Below are 17,362 nucleotides of genomic sequence, written 5' to 3'. Positions count from 1 at the left end.
AAAGCTGAGGGTTAGACTAGGTTTCTTTTTCAGAAACAAGTCCTGTTTCTCGCTTGAGGCCAGGAAAAGGCTAGTCATTGTGACCTTTTTACCTGTGCTGGACTATGGTGATTTGTTGTATATGAATGCACCTGCCTATTGCCTGCACAGGTTAGATGCCGCCTATCACAGTGCACTGAGATTTGTCACAAATTGTAAAGCACTTACGCATCACTGTACCCTGTATGCCAAGGCAGGTTTGCCATCACTTACTGTAAAGAGGTTCAGTCATTGGTACACGTTTATTTATTTTATAAATAAATTATAAATTATATCTGCTCTCTGATGACACAGAGAGTTGCAAGCAGCTATTGTCTGAGATCGCATGATGTAGTCTTGTTAGATGTGCCAAGAGTAAGACAGCTTTTATGTGCGCAGCTCCACTTACTTGGAACAATCTTCAGCAAGAATTGAAACTGAGCAATCTCATTCCTCTGCATGTTTTTAAAGCTAGGCTAAATGAAATGCTCGTTGATACTATGGGCACTTGTAAATGTCTATAACTATGTAAATGTATCCTGTAAATATGATGTCCTTTATTGTTTTATGTTTCATGTGGAACCTATGCTGCAGGTCTCCCTTGAAAAAGAGATCAATGATCTCAATGGGACCAATCTCGTTAAATAAAGGTTTGAAATTAAATGAAATGATTGAGTGGAAATAGCTTTTTTCCCATCTGACGTCAATAGAAGTTGAATGTTTTCCATGACAAAGTCTTCCTTCTACAGTTTTTTTAAGTGTGAGTTTCAGACAGGCTTCAATTCAGGGATATACCCTAATTGAATCTAAGTAAGAAGAGTGTGCAAGGTGCTACTGATCCATTAACCTCGGGTCTCTCCGTACTCTTTGGTTAAATGGAAGTCTGTTTTTAATTAAGAGCAAATAACTCATTTATATTAAAGCATTTCTCTGCTTCACTAATCTGCTTTGCAGCACTTTCCCCGCACATCTTTACTTTTATCAATTTAATTTTTTTCTAAGTTCTCTGAACTCAATTAGTCGTGACAGTATATTGAACATGTGTAGGACTTTATTCATCATTTGGTTATATCTGCTATCCAATAATTTGTTATGGCTCCTGTCCCCAACTGTACACAGTATCCATTTATTTTCATGGGGAGCATTGAGTGTTATTGGTGCACTGGCATGTCAACTTTGAATGCATATTATTAACACAACCTGTTAGAAAACTATGGATATTTTTATTTCCCATCTTTAAAATATCCTAATAGACCTTTTCATGGTTTTCTTTTAAGAGTTATCTGTCATGGCAACATATGTGAAGGTTTTTCTCCAACTTTCAGAATAAACTTTTGACTGTCCTGATATTACAATGACATTTACAGCTTGTTTACTGTTTCCTATTAGATTATTTCTCTCAGCACCTGGGGGAGTATCTGAATGTACTTTCATCTCTTGAGAGTCTGAATATTTCCATTCTAAAGGCTATGGATAAAACTAAAGAGGTAAGTTTTGCATTATGTGAATTTGATTTAAATCAAGTTTGTTAAGTATAAAAACACATGCCGAGTGAATATAAGTAGGCTATTTTATGAAACTGACACAAACACACATACACACACGCACAAACTTTGCAACAAGAATGAGACCAGCTAGCAGCTATCTGCTCTATTTCCAGTGGTAAGGCAATCTGCTAATCGACCCACTAAAGCTAACTTATTATCGTTTTCATTAGTTGAGTTAACTACATACAAACACATAACATGTTAATTTGCTAAATAAGTAGGCAGATTTTAGCGGTCTCCCCTTGTTTTCAAATGTCTTGCTAAGATAAGTTAACATGCTGGTAGAGGTTGCCTCATATTTACAAAGACTGTATATAGTTACTGCAGAGATATGAGTTATATCGGAGTGATGGCTAATAAGCATATTTTTCAAAATGTAGAACTGTTTCTCACAGTTGGTCCAGAGTTTGAGATAATAATTAAAATGTGTTATCTCAGATTGTTTCTAATGTAGCCTAAAGTTGGAGAAACGTATCAACTCTTTATTTTGAAACACTTTGACACTATTTTCGAAACAAAAAGCCCAAATAAACCTAACATTAACCTCCCCAGGGCATGCATTATTTAATTGCAGTTCAAATGATATTGTGAAATTGCCTCAATTATTTTTAGGTAACAACCTTGAATCAAGGATTTGACACACGAGAAGTTATACACACCTATACAAATCCTTTCACCTTGGAATTTGGATATGAGTTGCTGAATAATGCACGTCTTCAAATAATTAATTAGCCAATTTCATTGCAGCTGTCTCAAAGGTCTACCTGGTACTGTTTTGGAGAATTGTGTCTTGTCTCTGAATTGCTTTTAATTGTGTGTTGCTTCTAGTTGTGCAATATAGGAGTAAACCTGTCCTTCTGTGCGTCACTCTGTCTCTCAGGAGTACCTGGGTTCCAGTGTGTTGGGCCAGTTTGTCACCAGGTTCATGCTAAGAGAGACATCCAGTCAGCTTCTGTCTCTACAGAGGTCCCTGCAGTGTGCCATGGAGGCTGTTGAAGAGCAGAGCAGCCCTGCACCGTTAGTACTGAACAATTACACTGTATCATTTGTTAATATACTATACATATTTCAATATATTCTCTCTACTATAACATAGCCTCAAACTATACTTTCTCACCCTGACGAAGGCCCTTCACTGAAACGCATTAAATGCAAGTAAAGAGGATTCTTGATTGGCTAAAGGTTATAATTATGTATCAGGGTGGCATAAAAGTTGAGCTTACTTCCAGTGAAAAAGCACATTGAATTGGTATGACGGAATTGTGCAACAAAAACACATTGGTTTCCTTTGACCATGCCCATCTTTCCATAACGGCAGCCATCAACGTGGTGTCAGTAACAAGGTGCTTCGACTTAAACCTAAAAAAAAAAGAGAAACTTCCTGTTGGCATGAAGTCTCTTCAGCATTTTCGTCCTTTTATGTTTTGCATTGTAACTTTATTTAATTGAACATTTGTAGGGGTTAACCTTAAGTTTATCAAGGCCTCTTAACAGCACCTTCGTTACAGCACAGGTGCAAGTTGGAGCATGGAAGCTGCCTACAGTAAAATACACAATCAAACAATGACTTTTTCTTTTCTTATTTTGCACAGTTTGGTAGATGAGTGCTAGTCCTTATACTACATGTAACTCTATAAGAAGTAAGTCCATATACAGTAAAACGATGTATGTGAAGAATCGTCATGTAAAGATGGTGACACTCAAAGCAAAACTCTGATTATGGTGAGGATTACATTTAGTGATTCTCTTAGGAACCATCTTGAGAGAGTTTTGCAGATCTAGAGTTACAATCTAGAGACAATCATGAAAGTATGACAATACACACAATGGATTGGTATTTTCTCTGCCAGGACTTAAACAATGATGTTCTACACTGGGAAGCATCAGCCTGCAGGTTAACATTTGGAAGCAAAGATGCTTCAGCGAGTTGCTGTTATTTATCAAGTTTTGGAAAGGTGCATGATGTTGCTGAGGCCTGGTGGAGAGATGTGTCAATACATTGGAGGCAATTAATCTATAGCTTTGCAAAACCACAAACAGTCAAGAAAAATGCTACACTAAATATATTCTTCTTCTACCACCTATTTTAGCAGCCCTGTACTTGAAAAGTTGACCGATTTCCAGTGTCACAGCTCTCTGTCAATCGGATGTATTTGTCACTCAGTTGGGACAGCTGCACAACCTCTATGCCATTAAAAATGAAAATGTTGTCAGTGAAGTCAGCACTGGAAAGGAAATTCCACTAATCAGTGCCACATCAAAAGCCCCCCCCCCCTCATTTTTAACACGGCACTTATTATCTGCTACTTTCTAACAGTAAATCAAACAGTTGCCTCACTAATAGGCATACTGCTTGAAATTCAATAGTACTGTCAAAAAGCCTAGTGCTTTCATTTAAATGTAAAAAGAGCTCACCAAACACTGTGTTTTTTTCTGAGCATTGTGGTTCATCAGAGACCTGAGCGATTCTTTGATGCAATACTTCAATCAATTCAATGCAGAGGATGCTCAAAGAGAAACAATCCATCAACGACATTTAATGAGTAAAAGCTATCTTTCCACAGGTCAATGTCATAACAAATGGCGTTCAAACACTTTCAACTGACTGCTTACATTTGAAATAACAAGGATACTTTCTGTGGCTACCAGAGTTTGTCTGTTCCACTGTGTCAGCTCCCCTCTCTCCCCTCTGGGTAGCACTCTGGTATTATTGGAAATAATGTAGTGATTATAGCCAAGGTGAATTATTGAGAATGGACTAGGGCAGGCAGAAGGGAAGCAGTATGAGAAAAGATGATATTGGTGGCATTGAAATACAGAACAAGTGAGTCATGGAGAAAGGGATGGCCAATAAAGATGAATACAACAATGAAATGAATGCCAGAATGGCGCAGAATGTCTAAGATGAATAGGAAAAAAAAGGACAGAGGGGGCGTAATGAAAGGCATGATGAGGATCTTTTTTGGCCACAAATATTAAGATTGTGCAACTGGGTATAGACTATGGAGAGAGTGTGTTAGGTGGGGCTGAATAAGAGACATGGTGTATTGAGATGGCGACAAACAGCTTATTTCTCTCCTCTGCCTCCCTGCAGTGGATGTAAGGCTGTTGCAGTGGCCTTTGGGCTCCAGGCTGTTCTCAGCATGAGAACCTCCTAGCAGTGTGCTCCCTCTGCGCTGTCAACGTGATGTGATATCACACACACACACACACACACACACACACACACACACACACACACACACACACACACACACACACACACACACACACACACACACACACACACACACACACACACACACACACACACACACACACACACACACACACACACACACACACACACACACACACACACACACACACACACACACACACACACACACACACACACACACACACACACACACACACACACACACACACTAATGTGTGAATATTTGATTGTGTAAGTGCAGGGGCCTATCCCACTTTCTTAAATCTCTCTTTCTCTGAGACATTAACCTCAGTGTTGACTTTTAATTATTGATGAATAAATGCATCCTTCCATACCTTGCTCCTTACCTTCCATATATCTTTTATCAATAATTCCATTTCCATTCCCGTGTGACTACCTGGGTCTGCCAAATCTTCTTCTTGGTTTATTTTGTCCACGTACCCCGCTGACAGATGCTGTCTCTCTCTCTGATGTTTGTCTGCCTGGGTCTCCACTGTGTCATGGCAGGAGAGAGGTAAAGGCCCCAGAGCTGACAGCAGTTCAAAGGAATGGCAGGCGGTGTGGTCGCAGGATCCAAAATAACCTCTCCATGTCCGCCTCAGATCCCTGCTCCAACATCCTGACCACCGGTAAGAGGAATATTACAACTTTTCTTTAATAATCAACCTCAACAAATCCCATCCATCCATCCATCCATCTTCTCCCGCTTATCCGTGGTCGGGTCGCGGGGGTAGCAGTTCCAGCAGAGAGCCCCAAACTTTCTTTTCCCTGGCGACATCAACCAGCTCTGACTGGGGGATCCCAAGGCGCTCCCAGGCCAGCGAAGAGATATAATCCCTCCACCTGGTCCTAGGTCTACCCCTTGGTCTCTTCCCAGCTGGACGTGCCTGGAACACCTCCCTAGGGAGATGTCCAGGTGGCATCCTTACTAGGTGCCCAAACCACCTCAACAAATCCCTCAAAACCTAAAGCTTACTTATCTCCTTAACATTTTATTTGAGAAATTGTCCATAATTTCTAATTTGTCTGTCTTCAACTACTTTTTTTACTGAAAATATAATAATTTCCTTGGAGATTGTAGTTTTTTTTAAAACACATTCCTCCAACAAGGGTAAATAGGGCATGTGCTGCCAACTACTTTATAGCAATAATGTATGGCAGCAGGATGGTTTATGTGGGATTGACTCAAAGTAAACTTCAGTGTACATTTTTATCATGAAGAAATCACCGTTTCTTTTAAAACACCAACTCGAAATGAGATGGCGTTTTTTTCCTAAAGACAATTCTTTAATGTTAAGCTTAATTTCTTCTTCTTCTTACTTTTGTTGATAGACATAGCATCAGATATTGAGCCTGAAAGGAAACAAGAGTGAACACAAATAACACAATAATATTTTCCATACAGTATATATATATTTTTTTTCACAATATATTTTGTTCTGAATTCTGAAAGGCTTTTGATTTTTCTATATGAGAGTTGATGAAGATACATTTCTACAAGTTAGTATTGCTCTCTTTTCTCTGCCCTTGTCAGCTGATGTCCATCTGTTTGGAAATGGCTGGTCTCTTGACATCAATGGAATATTAACACATTTACATTGCTGTTGATTGATTTAGTACCGTTTTGTCTCCAGGTGTGTGCATGGAAGATGGAGAGAACTGGTGCTCTCAAGTCAACAGGCTGCAGCTGCTGCTGGATAAGCTGGAGTGTCAGGTGGGAAACTCTTTTTTTCTAAATTATTTATTTGGAAGAAGGATACAAATGAAATCTGACAGGTTAGGCCCCGGACCAGAAGGGGGCCCCAAAGAAGGGAGATTAAGAAGGTCCACAGCAACGACAACATGAAACACCCTTTAATTTACTGCAACGACATGTCGGGAAACCCCCTCAAGGCGGCCCCATGCATAGCGTGCCGTAAAATGCTGCTTCTTATCTTAAGTTTTGTTGCCTTGCTCCGCTCTGGGGGGGGGGGGGGGGGGGGGGGGGGGGGGGGGCTGTCGGCTGTGCGTGGCGATGAAAAGCTGGTTCGAGGGGCCCCCAGTGAATGTTTGCCTAGGGGCCCCACAGACTCTAGAATCGGCACTGGGAGCAGGTAGAGGGAGGTGGGAGTGGGACAGGGATTTTCCACAGGCTATGTGTTCATAGCAAGTTCATAGCCATGCCAGTTAATTGAAAAATCTATAAGACAATTTTGCAGTATAAATTATGCAGAGTAAATAGTAATGCATAAGCATTTTGAACATTGTTAGGCACATATTTATTAATGTGTTGACTACACAGCTACAAACACATGGATGGACACATGGGTTTCACTTCAATGGTTCAATGTTTACTTGTGAAAAGGTGTCAGCTTCGTGCTTGAATGCTTTCAGCTGTGATAGAAACCACAGCCTCTTTGCACAGACCTTTTTATGCATTTTCAGTTGTTTAGATACATCAACTAGATCCAAAATAGTACATCCCTACTCAACTTTGTACTGCCAGCATAATTCATATTGGATTGTAACGAAACAAGAGCATTTTGTTCTCATTCCATTCTTGCTACCAGGTCTCAAATCCTCCATCACACTCTCCTGCAACCTCTTCTGCTCGATCTCATTTCTCTCTGTCTGTTCTGTTCTTTATTACCTCCCGTTATTCCCATCTTTTGATGTTCATTCTTCCTCCCCTTTGAATCTCTCACAAAGCATTGTTTCTCCCTCCAGCCCTGGCTTCTGCCAACCAACAGGGACTCAGAGTGCAATTTCAAAGCAATTCATAATCTGCAGGATGTGCGGGGTGCAATATCCATCCCCACACTTCAATGTCACCACCATCACACACACCTTCTGTCCATCTCGCTTCCTTCTCTTCTCTCTAAAATGCAGCATCATTCCTTTTTTGCCTTAAAGGTTATGTTCTCTGTGTACAAACATAGATACACAAGAACCTAACCTTCAGGATGCAAAACTCATTCTGTTTTATTGTATTCCCTATTTCATTTTTCATTAAATCATACGTTTGAAGACTGGTCGTGTGGATAGCCTAAGGATGTTTGAAATAAATAAATCACGTGTGGTGAATAATATTTTTTTTTTTCTCTTGTTTTTCTTATAAAGTACATCTTTAATCTCCTTTCTTTAGTGTGGCTCTGGCTGACATTATGCCATCATTCCATTACCCTCCTTTTATTTATAGCTATATGAAATACAATGGCATGATTGAATTAATGGATATAAACTGTATAGCCCCTTAGGGAATCTGTCTTGCACCAAAGGCCTTTGAAAAATGTCAAATCACACGCATTAACTCAGATATTTTATAAAAGTGCAAGAGAAAAATGTAATAGGTTCTTTGGTGGCCCATGTTTCATCCTTCAATTAAGTTTCATTAACATCAGGCCAGTACTTTTTCTGCAATCCCGCTGACAAACATAGCCTCCTTGTTTCAGGTAATTATTCAATGCAATACAAAAGAAATATGCTTAAATTAAACTTGTAGTCGTTACCAAATAGTTGTCAGAACAACATGTTAATTGAGAAAAACAAATATTTCCTTTGTTAAGATATTGTAATGAGTACTGTCTACTTAAGCAGAGAATACATGCACCTTCTGTCTGTGTGTGTGTGTGTGTGTGTGTGTGTGTGTGTGTGTGTGTGTGTGTGTGTGTGTGTGTGTGTGTGTGTGTGTGTGTGTGTGTGTGTGTGTGTGTGTGTGTGTGTGTGTGTGTGTGTGTGTGTGTGTGTGTGTGTGTGTGTGTCTCATAGACATTTTGAACCCTTATTGCCACTCTTGAGATTTTGCCTGAGGGCATTACTCACAATCAATATATTTGACATCATAATACAGGGAGAGCCTGGAGGCATTAACAAAAATGGTACACAAAGAGGGCTGCACGTGGGTGTTCTGCTTTGTATATTAAATGAATGGATTTGTTATAAGATGGCACATAAAGAGAGAACAACCATAGGATTCATTACACATCTAATGAATTTAATTTGCATTTGTCTGCTTAGTAAATTGATTATTTGACAATTTCCTTATGTCCATCTTGATCAAATCAGGCAGTCAAAGCATAACAAAGGAGTTTGAAACCTAAAATTGCCATTGTAAAGTTAAAATGATAATACCACCAGTGCTGTCCAATTTGTATTCATACCATGTTGAGTCCTTGCACCCTTATGCACTCGAGCACTTAGCAGGTGCAATAGTTTAGTTCCTCAGAGTTCAGAGCTGAAGGCCTCAGAGTCAATTTTGGGATTTGACTCTGTGTGCCCCTCTGGCTAGCCAATGGCTGATAACGTTTTCCCGACCGATGGTGTTGTTGATAACGAAACTGCCACCCTCCAGTTACTCCTTTTGTTTACCACTGTTAGCTCTGTCTGCTCTCATGCTCTTGCACTGTTCATACTGTTAGCCTGGTTAGCTGTTAGCTGCCGGCTCAGCCATATTCATGTTGAGAGCCGTGTGGAGGCAATCCCTCAGTGCTCTGAACTCCATGGCAACCTTAAAATCAGATAGAATCAAATGTTTTATAAAGAAATATGCTTATACTCATGGCACCACTGACCTTTCTTTCCTGAATTTCACAGAGCCAAGAACTTCTCCTGCATCATTCATATGTAATACCTTCTTGTTTCAGGGTCCAAAGTTGGAGCCACTCAAAGAGGATACGCTGGCCAGCACATACAAATCTGTAAGTCCAAACTCATATAAGAATATCTCCTGGAATAGTGACCGGAGTAAAGAAGCAGTGACTAAAAGTAGCAGGTATTATTGAGCAGATGTCATGGTCCAGTAGTATCATTTGTTGTCATGACAATCAGATTACAGATTTAATGGCCAAAGGGTTTTCACACAGGGAATGTGCCTTGGTGTTGGATAAAGTAAGAGAAAATAAAAGATAAAAGCAAGTACTGCCAAAAAAGCCTTATTAATAATGTATAAACTATATATTTGCTATAATTATAAAGTAAAACATTTTGACATTATATCTGATTTAAAATGAAGAACTGAATGTGCAGACATTCACAGTATAACCCTGAACAGTAAATATCGAGATAAGTAATAACTTACTCAAGGCTCACACGTATAATTAAATGTAAAAAGCCAGTCATTACAACACTAAATGTTAAGTTGACATTTTACAGGTTCATAAATATTGCATAGCCACACACACAGCAACTGAAAACAGCAACTGTTACTGATGGAGTTTTTTTGTGTCCTTATAAGCCACATTAACATTTAACAGACAGCATTTCATAGCAATCAAACACTTCTCTGTCTGAGTTATTATAAAGAACAACCCTATCTTTGTCTGAATGTATTGTGGTTTCATTGCAATGATTGTGTCTGACTGCAAATCAAGGAGAGTACAAACATAGAAAGAACTCACATAATAATGTTATGTTAATTTAGCTTTTTTTTTAAAGCCATCATACTTTGCCCTTTTTCAACATAATCGGTGCATGTGTCTTTATAAATTACAAAGAGTGGAAAGACATAGTTGAGGCGATGCCACTTTGACACTGATAATATAAAAGTATAATTGTATTCAAAGTATATCCCCATATATAACCCCCCCTTAATTACATATTTAACATGTGGTTCTACTCCAGTAACACCCCATATATAATCATTCTGATTGTGTACACCTCCAGTATTGACAGTATGTTCCAAAAAACTGACAGCATGTCATTTAAAAACTATTTGCATCTGCACTTAGCAATGTATTCTCTCTGAAAAAAGGGCATTCAGTTTGTTTACCTCCCCATTTAAAATCTCAAGCATCATGTTTGTTTTTTTCTCAAAAATAAATTATACCAACGTTTTATGTTTTTGGGCACATTTATACTCATCGCGTCTATTAAAATCAATATCTGACAAGCCTCAAAGCAAAAGGGCCGGTTTGTGTTCAACAGGCTCACCTTGAGAAACGAGAGTAAATCAAATCTGGTCTGAGTGGACGCACACAGACTAAAGAAAAGTGAAATCCCCCATAGAGAGGTGAGAGTGCCAGTAACCTATTGTTAGATGTGACAGTTATACAACAGGAATAGTAAAGTGATTGTCGGTTTTACGTTATTAAACTGGTTGAAAAGAAGGAAAATCATAGAAAAGGCATTGCTTTTTTTGTCTCTGTCTTTTAAGATTTTATAGTAAGTATATAGTGTACAATCCAAACAAATATTAAAAACAAAAGAGACTCTACTTGTTACAAAAAGCTCCAGCCGATTTTTGTTTGATAAAGTTGCCTACAAAGTTTCTGCCACGAAGCGATTGACCCTAACATCCACTTTTTACAAACAACATGTTTTGGTAGAAAGTTGCAAATCTCAAGAGATCTTTAGAGATTGATTTATCAAAACTTAACCTACATGGCACATACAACCAAAAAAGTGCCTCCTTATAATGAAGATAACTAACCTTTTTAGGGCAGATCCAAGTCTGTGGAAACGGTGCCAATAAAAGATAAGCCATAAGACGCGTTCTACTTCCTACTGGTCGCAGGGGTGACTCACTCTTGTATGGAATTGTTGAGAAAAGAAGGAGAGGGCAGCAGGTTGATGCGAGGACGCTGAATCACTGCCAGTCGGGGAGATGTGGCTCGTTAGCTGGGCACATGAATCAATGAAGGAAGAAAAACTATTTCAAAGCACTTTTCTTCTGTCAGGAGGTCTGTGGATTGATATGGAAAGCAGGTGTTTTATGACACATTTTTATGGTACATTTAGATGATAAGTTAGGTTTGCTGGTAAACGTCAAGAAACAGTGTGAAAAAAACAACTTACTGAATTAAGTTCAAAAACTGATCTGACAACACTGATCAGGGGTCATGGCAACGCGTTTAATATAGTGCAAGTATCCTCAGCCATCTGTTAGGCAACCGTTACGTTTTTCATAGCGTTGAGAAGTCTTTGAATGTACCTACTTTATGTTAGTGGTTACGTTTTACTCACATAGATACAAAACTGAATGTACTACCAAAGTGCTTTTAAATGAGAGCAATACCAAGTGATGTAATGTTTAGTTATTTATATCTCATCTGCTGTTAATTTGAGTGAGATACAGTATTTACCCTTAGGAAAGTGTAATCAGTTTCTTATCAAATGATTCAAAAGTATCCATCTTGACATTATATCAACACACCTTTACCTCAGGGGGCAATGTGAGCCTACTGTCACACACACACACACACACACACACACACACACACACACACACACACACACACACACACACACACACACACACACACACACACACACACACACACACACACACACACACACACACACACACACACACACACACACACACACACACACGTTCTTCTTCACAGCCGATGCGTCATCTCATCATTTCCCCATCTCTCTATCCTGTCTCGTTTCCAACAGAACATCCTGCTTGTTCAGAGGCAAATGTCGGTGCCAGATGAAGAGCTTGACAACTTCCGGAAAGTTCTGAATAGCTACATGGAGGCCACCGCAGCCCACTCGGACAACCTGCAGTGAGTGCTTGTTTTCAGACAAGGAAATATATATTTTACAAATTGTGCCAGGCTCTGCTGCCGGGGTAGCCTTTAGAAAATTGAGGAAAGGTTGAATCAGGGGTTGGACTTGACAACTGTGAGTAAACTGAGGAAAATGGATTGAAAGCTGCTGTTACTGAAACGTTTCCATTAGCATTGTATCATTTATGCTCCTCGACTATAATGGCAGCTTTTGGCAGACCCCAGACTGTGAAGCTTGATAAAAAATTAATGAAATTGTTTTAATAACCACTTAATATTTTCCCACCGTCACTAACCTAATTACGGAAATAGAGCAAATGTTCTCTTTAATGCCGTCTGCTGTGTTGCAAAAAGCTTTGCTTTGTTCTGACTTACTGATACCTCCTGAAGGTTTACACACTTTATGTTTTGCTGAGTGTAAACTCTTTTTCTCTTTGTGTTTTCCACTTTCTTCTCCATCCTGCTGTCAGCGTGTCCGTTCAGAAGCTCCCGGGAAAGCTGTGCTACATAATGTATGAGTTCTGGCAGGACCGTATCTCTTGGATGAGGTCAGTGTGTGCGTGCGTGCGTGCGTGCGTGTGTGTGTGATATTGACCGACTGTTTGGCTCTCTTACCTTTTGGTATGGAAATATTCCCCACCAGTGAAGTTGAGCAGATGGCCCATCTCTGTGTGAAGCTGACCGTTGAGCGGCCCAGACCAAGCAAGGAGGCAGAGGCAGAACGTCCAAAAATATAACCCGACGTGGGCATTTATTAAAAACATGGGAACAAAGTTCACCGCCTCAATCCTGCGGTTCTCCTTTCACACATCCTGCAGCCACAAGGATCTCACACACACACCCCGCCCTCTCAACAGACATAAAACATTAACATTTGGTGGAAAAAGTTTCTTAAAAATACTTATTATTATTATCTTTATATATTTTTTACCTACCATTATTTTCTTAGATTGTTTCTTTTTGTACCATCAGACACTAAAGCAAATTGTAAACAAACCTGGCAATAAACTTGATTCTGATTCTGATAAATACACACAGAAATCGTTTCAATGCCACTTTTTCGATCCAATGTCAACGCAAAATAAAATAAAAGAAGGTCTAAGAAATGTGGCTTTTTAAATCTGATCAAAAGTCCAATTGTGCTCTATACTGACAAATTCTCTATTATAACACTTCATTTTGCTGAAGGTGATTCTTTTCAACCCTATTTTGCTTCTTGATTGTCTAACTCTATAGCTACCTGCAGTCCAACAGCAGTAAAGATTTCCAGCGCTGCGTCATTGACATGTTGGAGGAGGCTGAAGCAGTTTCCACCATGTTGCTCCCAGGTGTGTATCTGCTTCCATGTGTGTCAATATCCAACACTAAACATCATTCACAATATTTTAGAAAGCAAGTCTTGCAACCTCTGATTAGTGTTAAATCAACCCAAATGATTTATATATTCTGATTTTGGTGAGATCTAGTTATATTATGCCATAAATGTTACATATCATTTCACTTGATTGTTTTGTTCATTTTTGTTTTAATGAAAGACGTTCCTTAGCTTCTACATGTGTAAATATCTGCTTTGAAAAATATCCTGATATTTGTTTTAAGCAATGAGGACAAATATCCTGACTTCATGAGTTTGCCATTGTTGTGTTCATATATGACCCGTACAGTTTTGTCCCAGTTATGACACCCAGTTATTACCCAAACTCCTCGGGTGTTGAGAGATGGCAGAGTTTCTGCTCAGCGGCCTCTGTGATCTGTCATTTCTCTGCAGTCTGAGAGTCGGTTCTGATCATACTGTGCCGGGTCTCAAACAGAGCCTTGCTGCTCCACAGTGTCAACGGCAATTCCACATCTTTCTGAAAAAGTCAGGGGATCTGCTCAGTGCTCACATTCACTTCACAATGCATGGCTTTGAAAATTGTTGGTCTTTAGCCAAAGCTGCAACAAGTTTTTATCTGCTCTATCTGCAACCAATCATCCAGTGTAACCTAATTACATGTTGACGTCAAAATGTAATGTCGTACTGTTTGTACTGGTAGTGTACAATCATTGAAAGTACTTAAAAGGGATGTACTAACAGGAAATGATTACATTCGAACATGTAATACCGTTGTGTTTGCCAACATGTTTTTAAAGCTGTTTAAACTCAAAACTGTTATTAAGTGGACAGGGAATATAACATTGACCTAGCCTTTTTCAAATTGGTTTTATTTCTCTTTTGGTTATGGTCACTGCTCTTGGTGGTACATTCTGCTGTTTCGTGCATTAGTACATTAGGTTTGGACTTGTTATGATACGTTAAGATGTACTAAAACCTCCCATCTGTGAATGTCGGGGGAGCGGCCAGAATTTCTGGGCCTGACGACAATAAATCACTTTGAGAATTTGGTTATTTAGCCTAAAGGTAGAAAATGTTTTTAAATCAAGCAATTACTGGGAGAACAGCGGATGTTTTTGCGATATTCTCGCCAAACAGTACTCTGTTTTCACTGCCCGTTGAAAGGTTCTGATGTTTGCCGACATGGCACGGGTAAGATGTGTAGGGTAAAGGTGTGTACAGAGCAAAACATAGATTATCACATATCTTTTTGCCTTATTTTGGACACATTTGCTTGTTGAAAATAAGATCTATGGTACTGCACTATGTTTGGCATTGTGACTCCCATCTGACGTGCATATCTTAATTTGTCATCATCAACACACGACACGAATCACTCACACTCCACCATGACTTCTTAATTACAACTGATCAATCGATCGCATGCTTCTTAATGTGCTTCGGAAAGCAATAAGGTTCATTATTATATCGCCATTGCAGATGGCTGTGTGGGCTGCACAAGTCGCCCTCGTTGCTAAGTTACCAAATGGGGTTGTTTAACTCCACATCTGTGACTATGCATGCTGACAAACATGACGACTTAACATTTGTGGCGAAAACACAAAAGATGCTACATATAGGTCACTTTTACAGGTAGTAAAAAGATAATCTGAAAATGTAAATATAAATGATATAATATATATACTTTTACGTTATGAAAGTTTATATGTTTATGGACAACTCTGGGAGAGATTGTACTCATAGCTGCTTGTTAAAGGAAAATGTGTGTGTTTATTTTGAGCTGTGTTATTTTAAAGACAGACATCATTAGTGAGTTACTGGCCAGTTTGGCTGCTGAGGAACACGATGCACTGATTGGGAGAAAGAGGGTTTAGGAGGCGCACGTCAGAAGCACAGGAAGGAGTCCACTCTGGAACCAATGATAGAAAAATAAATAAAACACAACGTTCTGCAGCAGCGGCTATTATTATCTGACACTCATTCCTTCATGTTTATCTTCCAGGAGAAGCTTTGCACTAAAGCCCAGTGTCTGAAGAACTCGGTTGTTCTGTCAAACATTGTTTCACTACCGCAAATAATCTGTGCAAAGCTTTTGAGAGTGCCACTGTTTGACTAAAAAAGGATATGTTTTATATGTATAATAATTTAATGTGTCAAACATGCTAATAAATAAGAACAATGGGAATCCTTTGAGGAATCTGGTTGAAAGGACTATGTACACTTTTTAGGATAATGCTGTTACTGCCAATAGTTTGTTTTTGTTTAGTTTTTAATTTATTTAATTGAATGTCTTTTTTTATTTTATATTTCTTCTTTCTTTTACAAATGATGTCCTGTCTTGTCTTTGCCTCTGTTTTTTACATGTTGTATGTACGTTTGTGTTAGGTATGTTGTATTAAAAGAATGAAAAATTAATTACATTTTAAAAAAGTAAAATAATTAGCTTTGTATCTTCCCTGTGACGCTGAACTACATTTTGCCGCAATTGATTGGTTAAATTGCCGCCATTGCCACATGACATAAATCTTTTTCACATATATTATAAAAAAAGTTTGGATGATAAATAATAAAACATAGTGCTTGACTAAATGTTATTCAGATGAATGACTACTGAATAAACCCTGACATGTGTCCTTGGAGGCACACATTGAGTCATACAGTGTGTCGTGACCTTAACTCTCTTTTTCCTCAGCTTCCTGGTGGATAATGACTAACAACTAGAAACTGGATCCAGAATGTCACATCTCCTGCCTACACTGTCACACGGACGAAGACACACTGGCGCATAAACACAGCCACACACACACACACACACACACACACACACACACACACACACACACACACACACACACACACACACACACACACACACACACACACACACACACACACACACACACACACACACACACACACACACACACACACACACACACACACACACACACACACACACACACACAAGAATTCAATAGGCCTCCATGTGTTTGAAAGCAACAGGAGACGGAGACATTGGGCGTCATACAGTATTCTCCAGCAGCATCTTTAATGTTCCTCTGTCTGCCACTGCTCATTATTCTGCCGCTTATATCAACGATAGAGGCCAATACACTGACTTGAAAGTGACTGATTCTCTGCAATGCAAAATCCTTTTATTCTCACAACCCTGTCTCCCTCTCGGCCGTGTCGCTTTTGCAATGTTTGTCTTGTATTATGCAAGTGGAGAACAACCAAAAACGACGCTAGTGTAGGCTACTGATTGAAATGGAAATGACCATGCCAGTAGTGTTATTGTGCTTTTGATGAGTTGTTTACTGTTGAATACAATTAAGTAGAAAAGGCAGAGGGGATGCGGGCTGAAGGGTTCCTGCAGCCTGAACATGCATGCTGATGATTGTGGCAAAAAGCTTTCAGTAATAGTTCCTTTAAATCTTGGCTGTATATGCTGTATGATACTGTAGCACCCTTTGTTTAGCTATTCTAAAAAGCTATCCCTTCCCTGACGTCTATCTATTGCTAGATACACTATTGCTCGGTTAGTAATATCTCCTCTGAGATGCAGGCTTTGTTTCAAATGTATAAAATCTCTAAATGTGGGGAAGTAAGACTTTGTGTGGATTTTCCCTGGATCATGAAGTTATTAAGAGACATGTATTAAATGTATTATATGTTTTTTTCAAACATGGTTGAGATAATTGCATCTGTACATATGGAACTTGCTTATATTAATATTTATGTTGTGTTA

The 17,362-nt window shown here is 39.1% G+C and overlaps 1 protein-coding gene across 1 annotated transcript in view; it reads left to right on the top strand.

Annotated features, from left to right (window-relative positions):
- Positions 1-16,467, top strand: part of necab3 (N-terminal EF-hand calcium binding protein 3) — a 47,816-nt gene extending 31,349 nt beyond the window's left edge. Inside the window, exons 5-13 of the mRNA XM_034083800.2 lie at positions 1,408-1,505; positions 2,446-2,582; positions 5,293-5,414; positions 6,420-6,499; positions 9,408-9,461; positions 12,163-12,275; positions 12,749-12,826; positions 13,515-13,606; positions 16,307-16,467. Of these exons, the coding sequence (XP_033939691.1) occupies positions 1,408-1,505; positions 2,446-2,582; positions 5,293-5,414; positions 6,420-6,499; positions 9,408-9,461; positions 12,163-12,275; positions 12,749-12,826; positions 13,515-13,606; positions 16,307-16,335 (803 nt within the window). The 3' untranslated portion in view covers positions 16,336-16,467. The remainder of the gene's footprint in view (positions 1-1,407; positions 1,506-2,445; positions 2,583-5,292; positions 5,415-6,419; positions 6,500-9,407; positions 9,462-12,162; positions 12,276-12,748; positions 12,827-13,514; positions 13,607-16,306) is intronic.
- The last annotated feature ends 895 nt before the right edge of the window (positions 16,468-17,362 follow it).

Source organism: Pseudochaenichthys georgianus, chromosome 5 (assembly GCF_902827115.2).
Source record: "Pseudochaenichthys georgianus chromosome 5, fPseGeo1.2, whole genome shotgun sequence".
NCBI lineage: Eukaryota > Metazoa > Chordata > Actinopteri > Perciformes > Channichthyidae > Pseudochaenichthys > Pseudochaenichthys georgianus.
The sequence above is the reverse complement of the archived record's forward strand: the minus strand, read 5'-3'. Positions and strand labels throughout refer to the sequence as shown.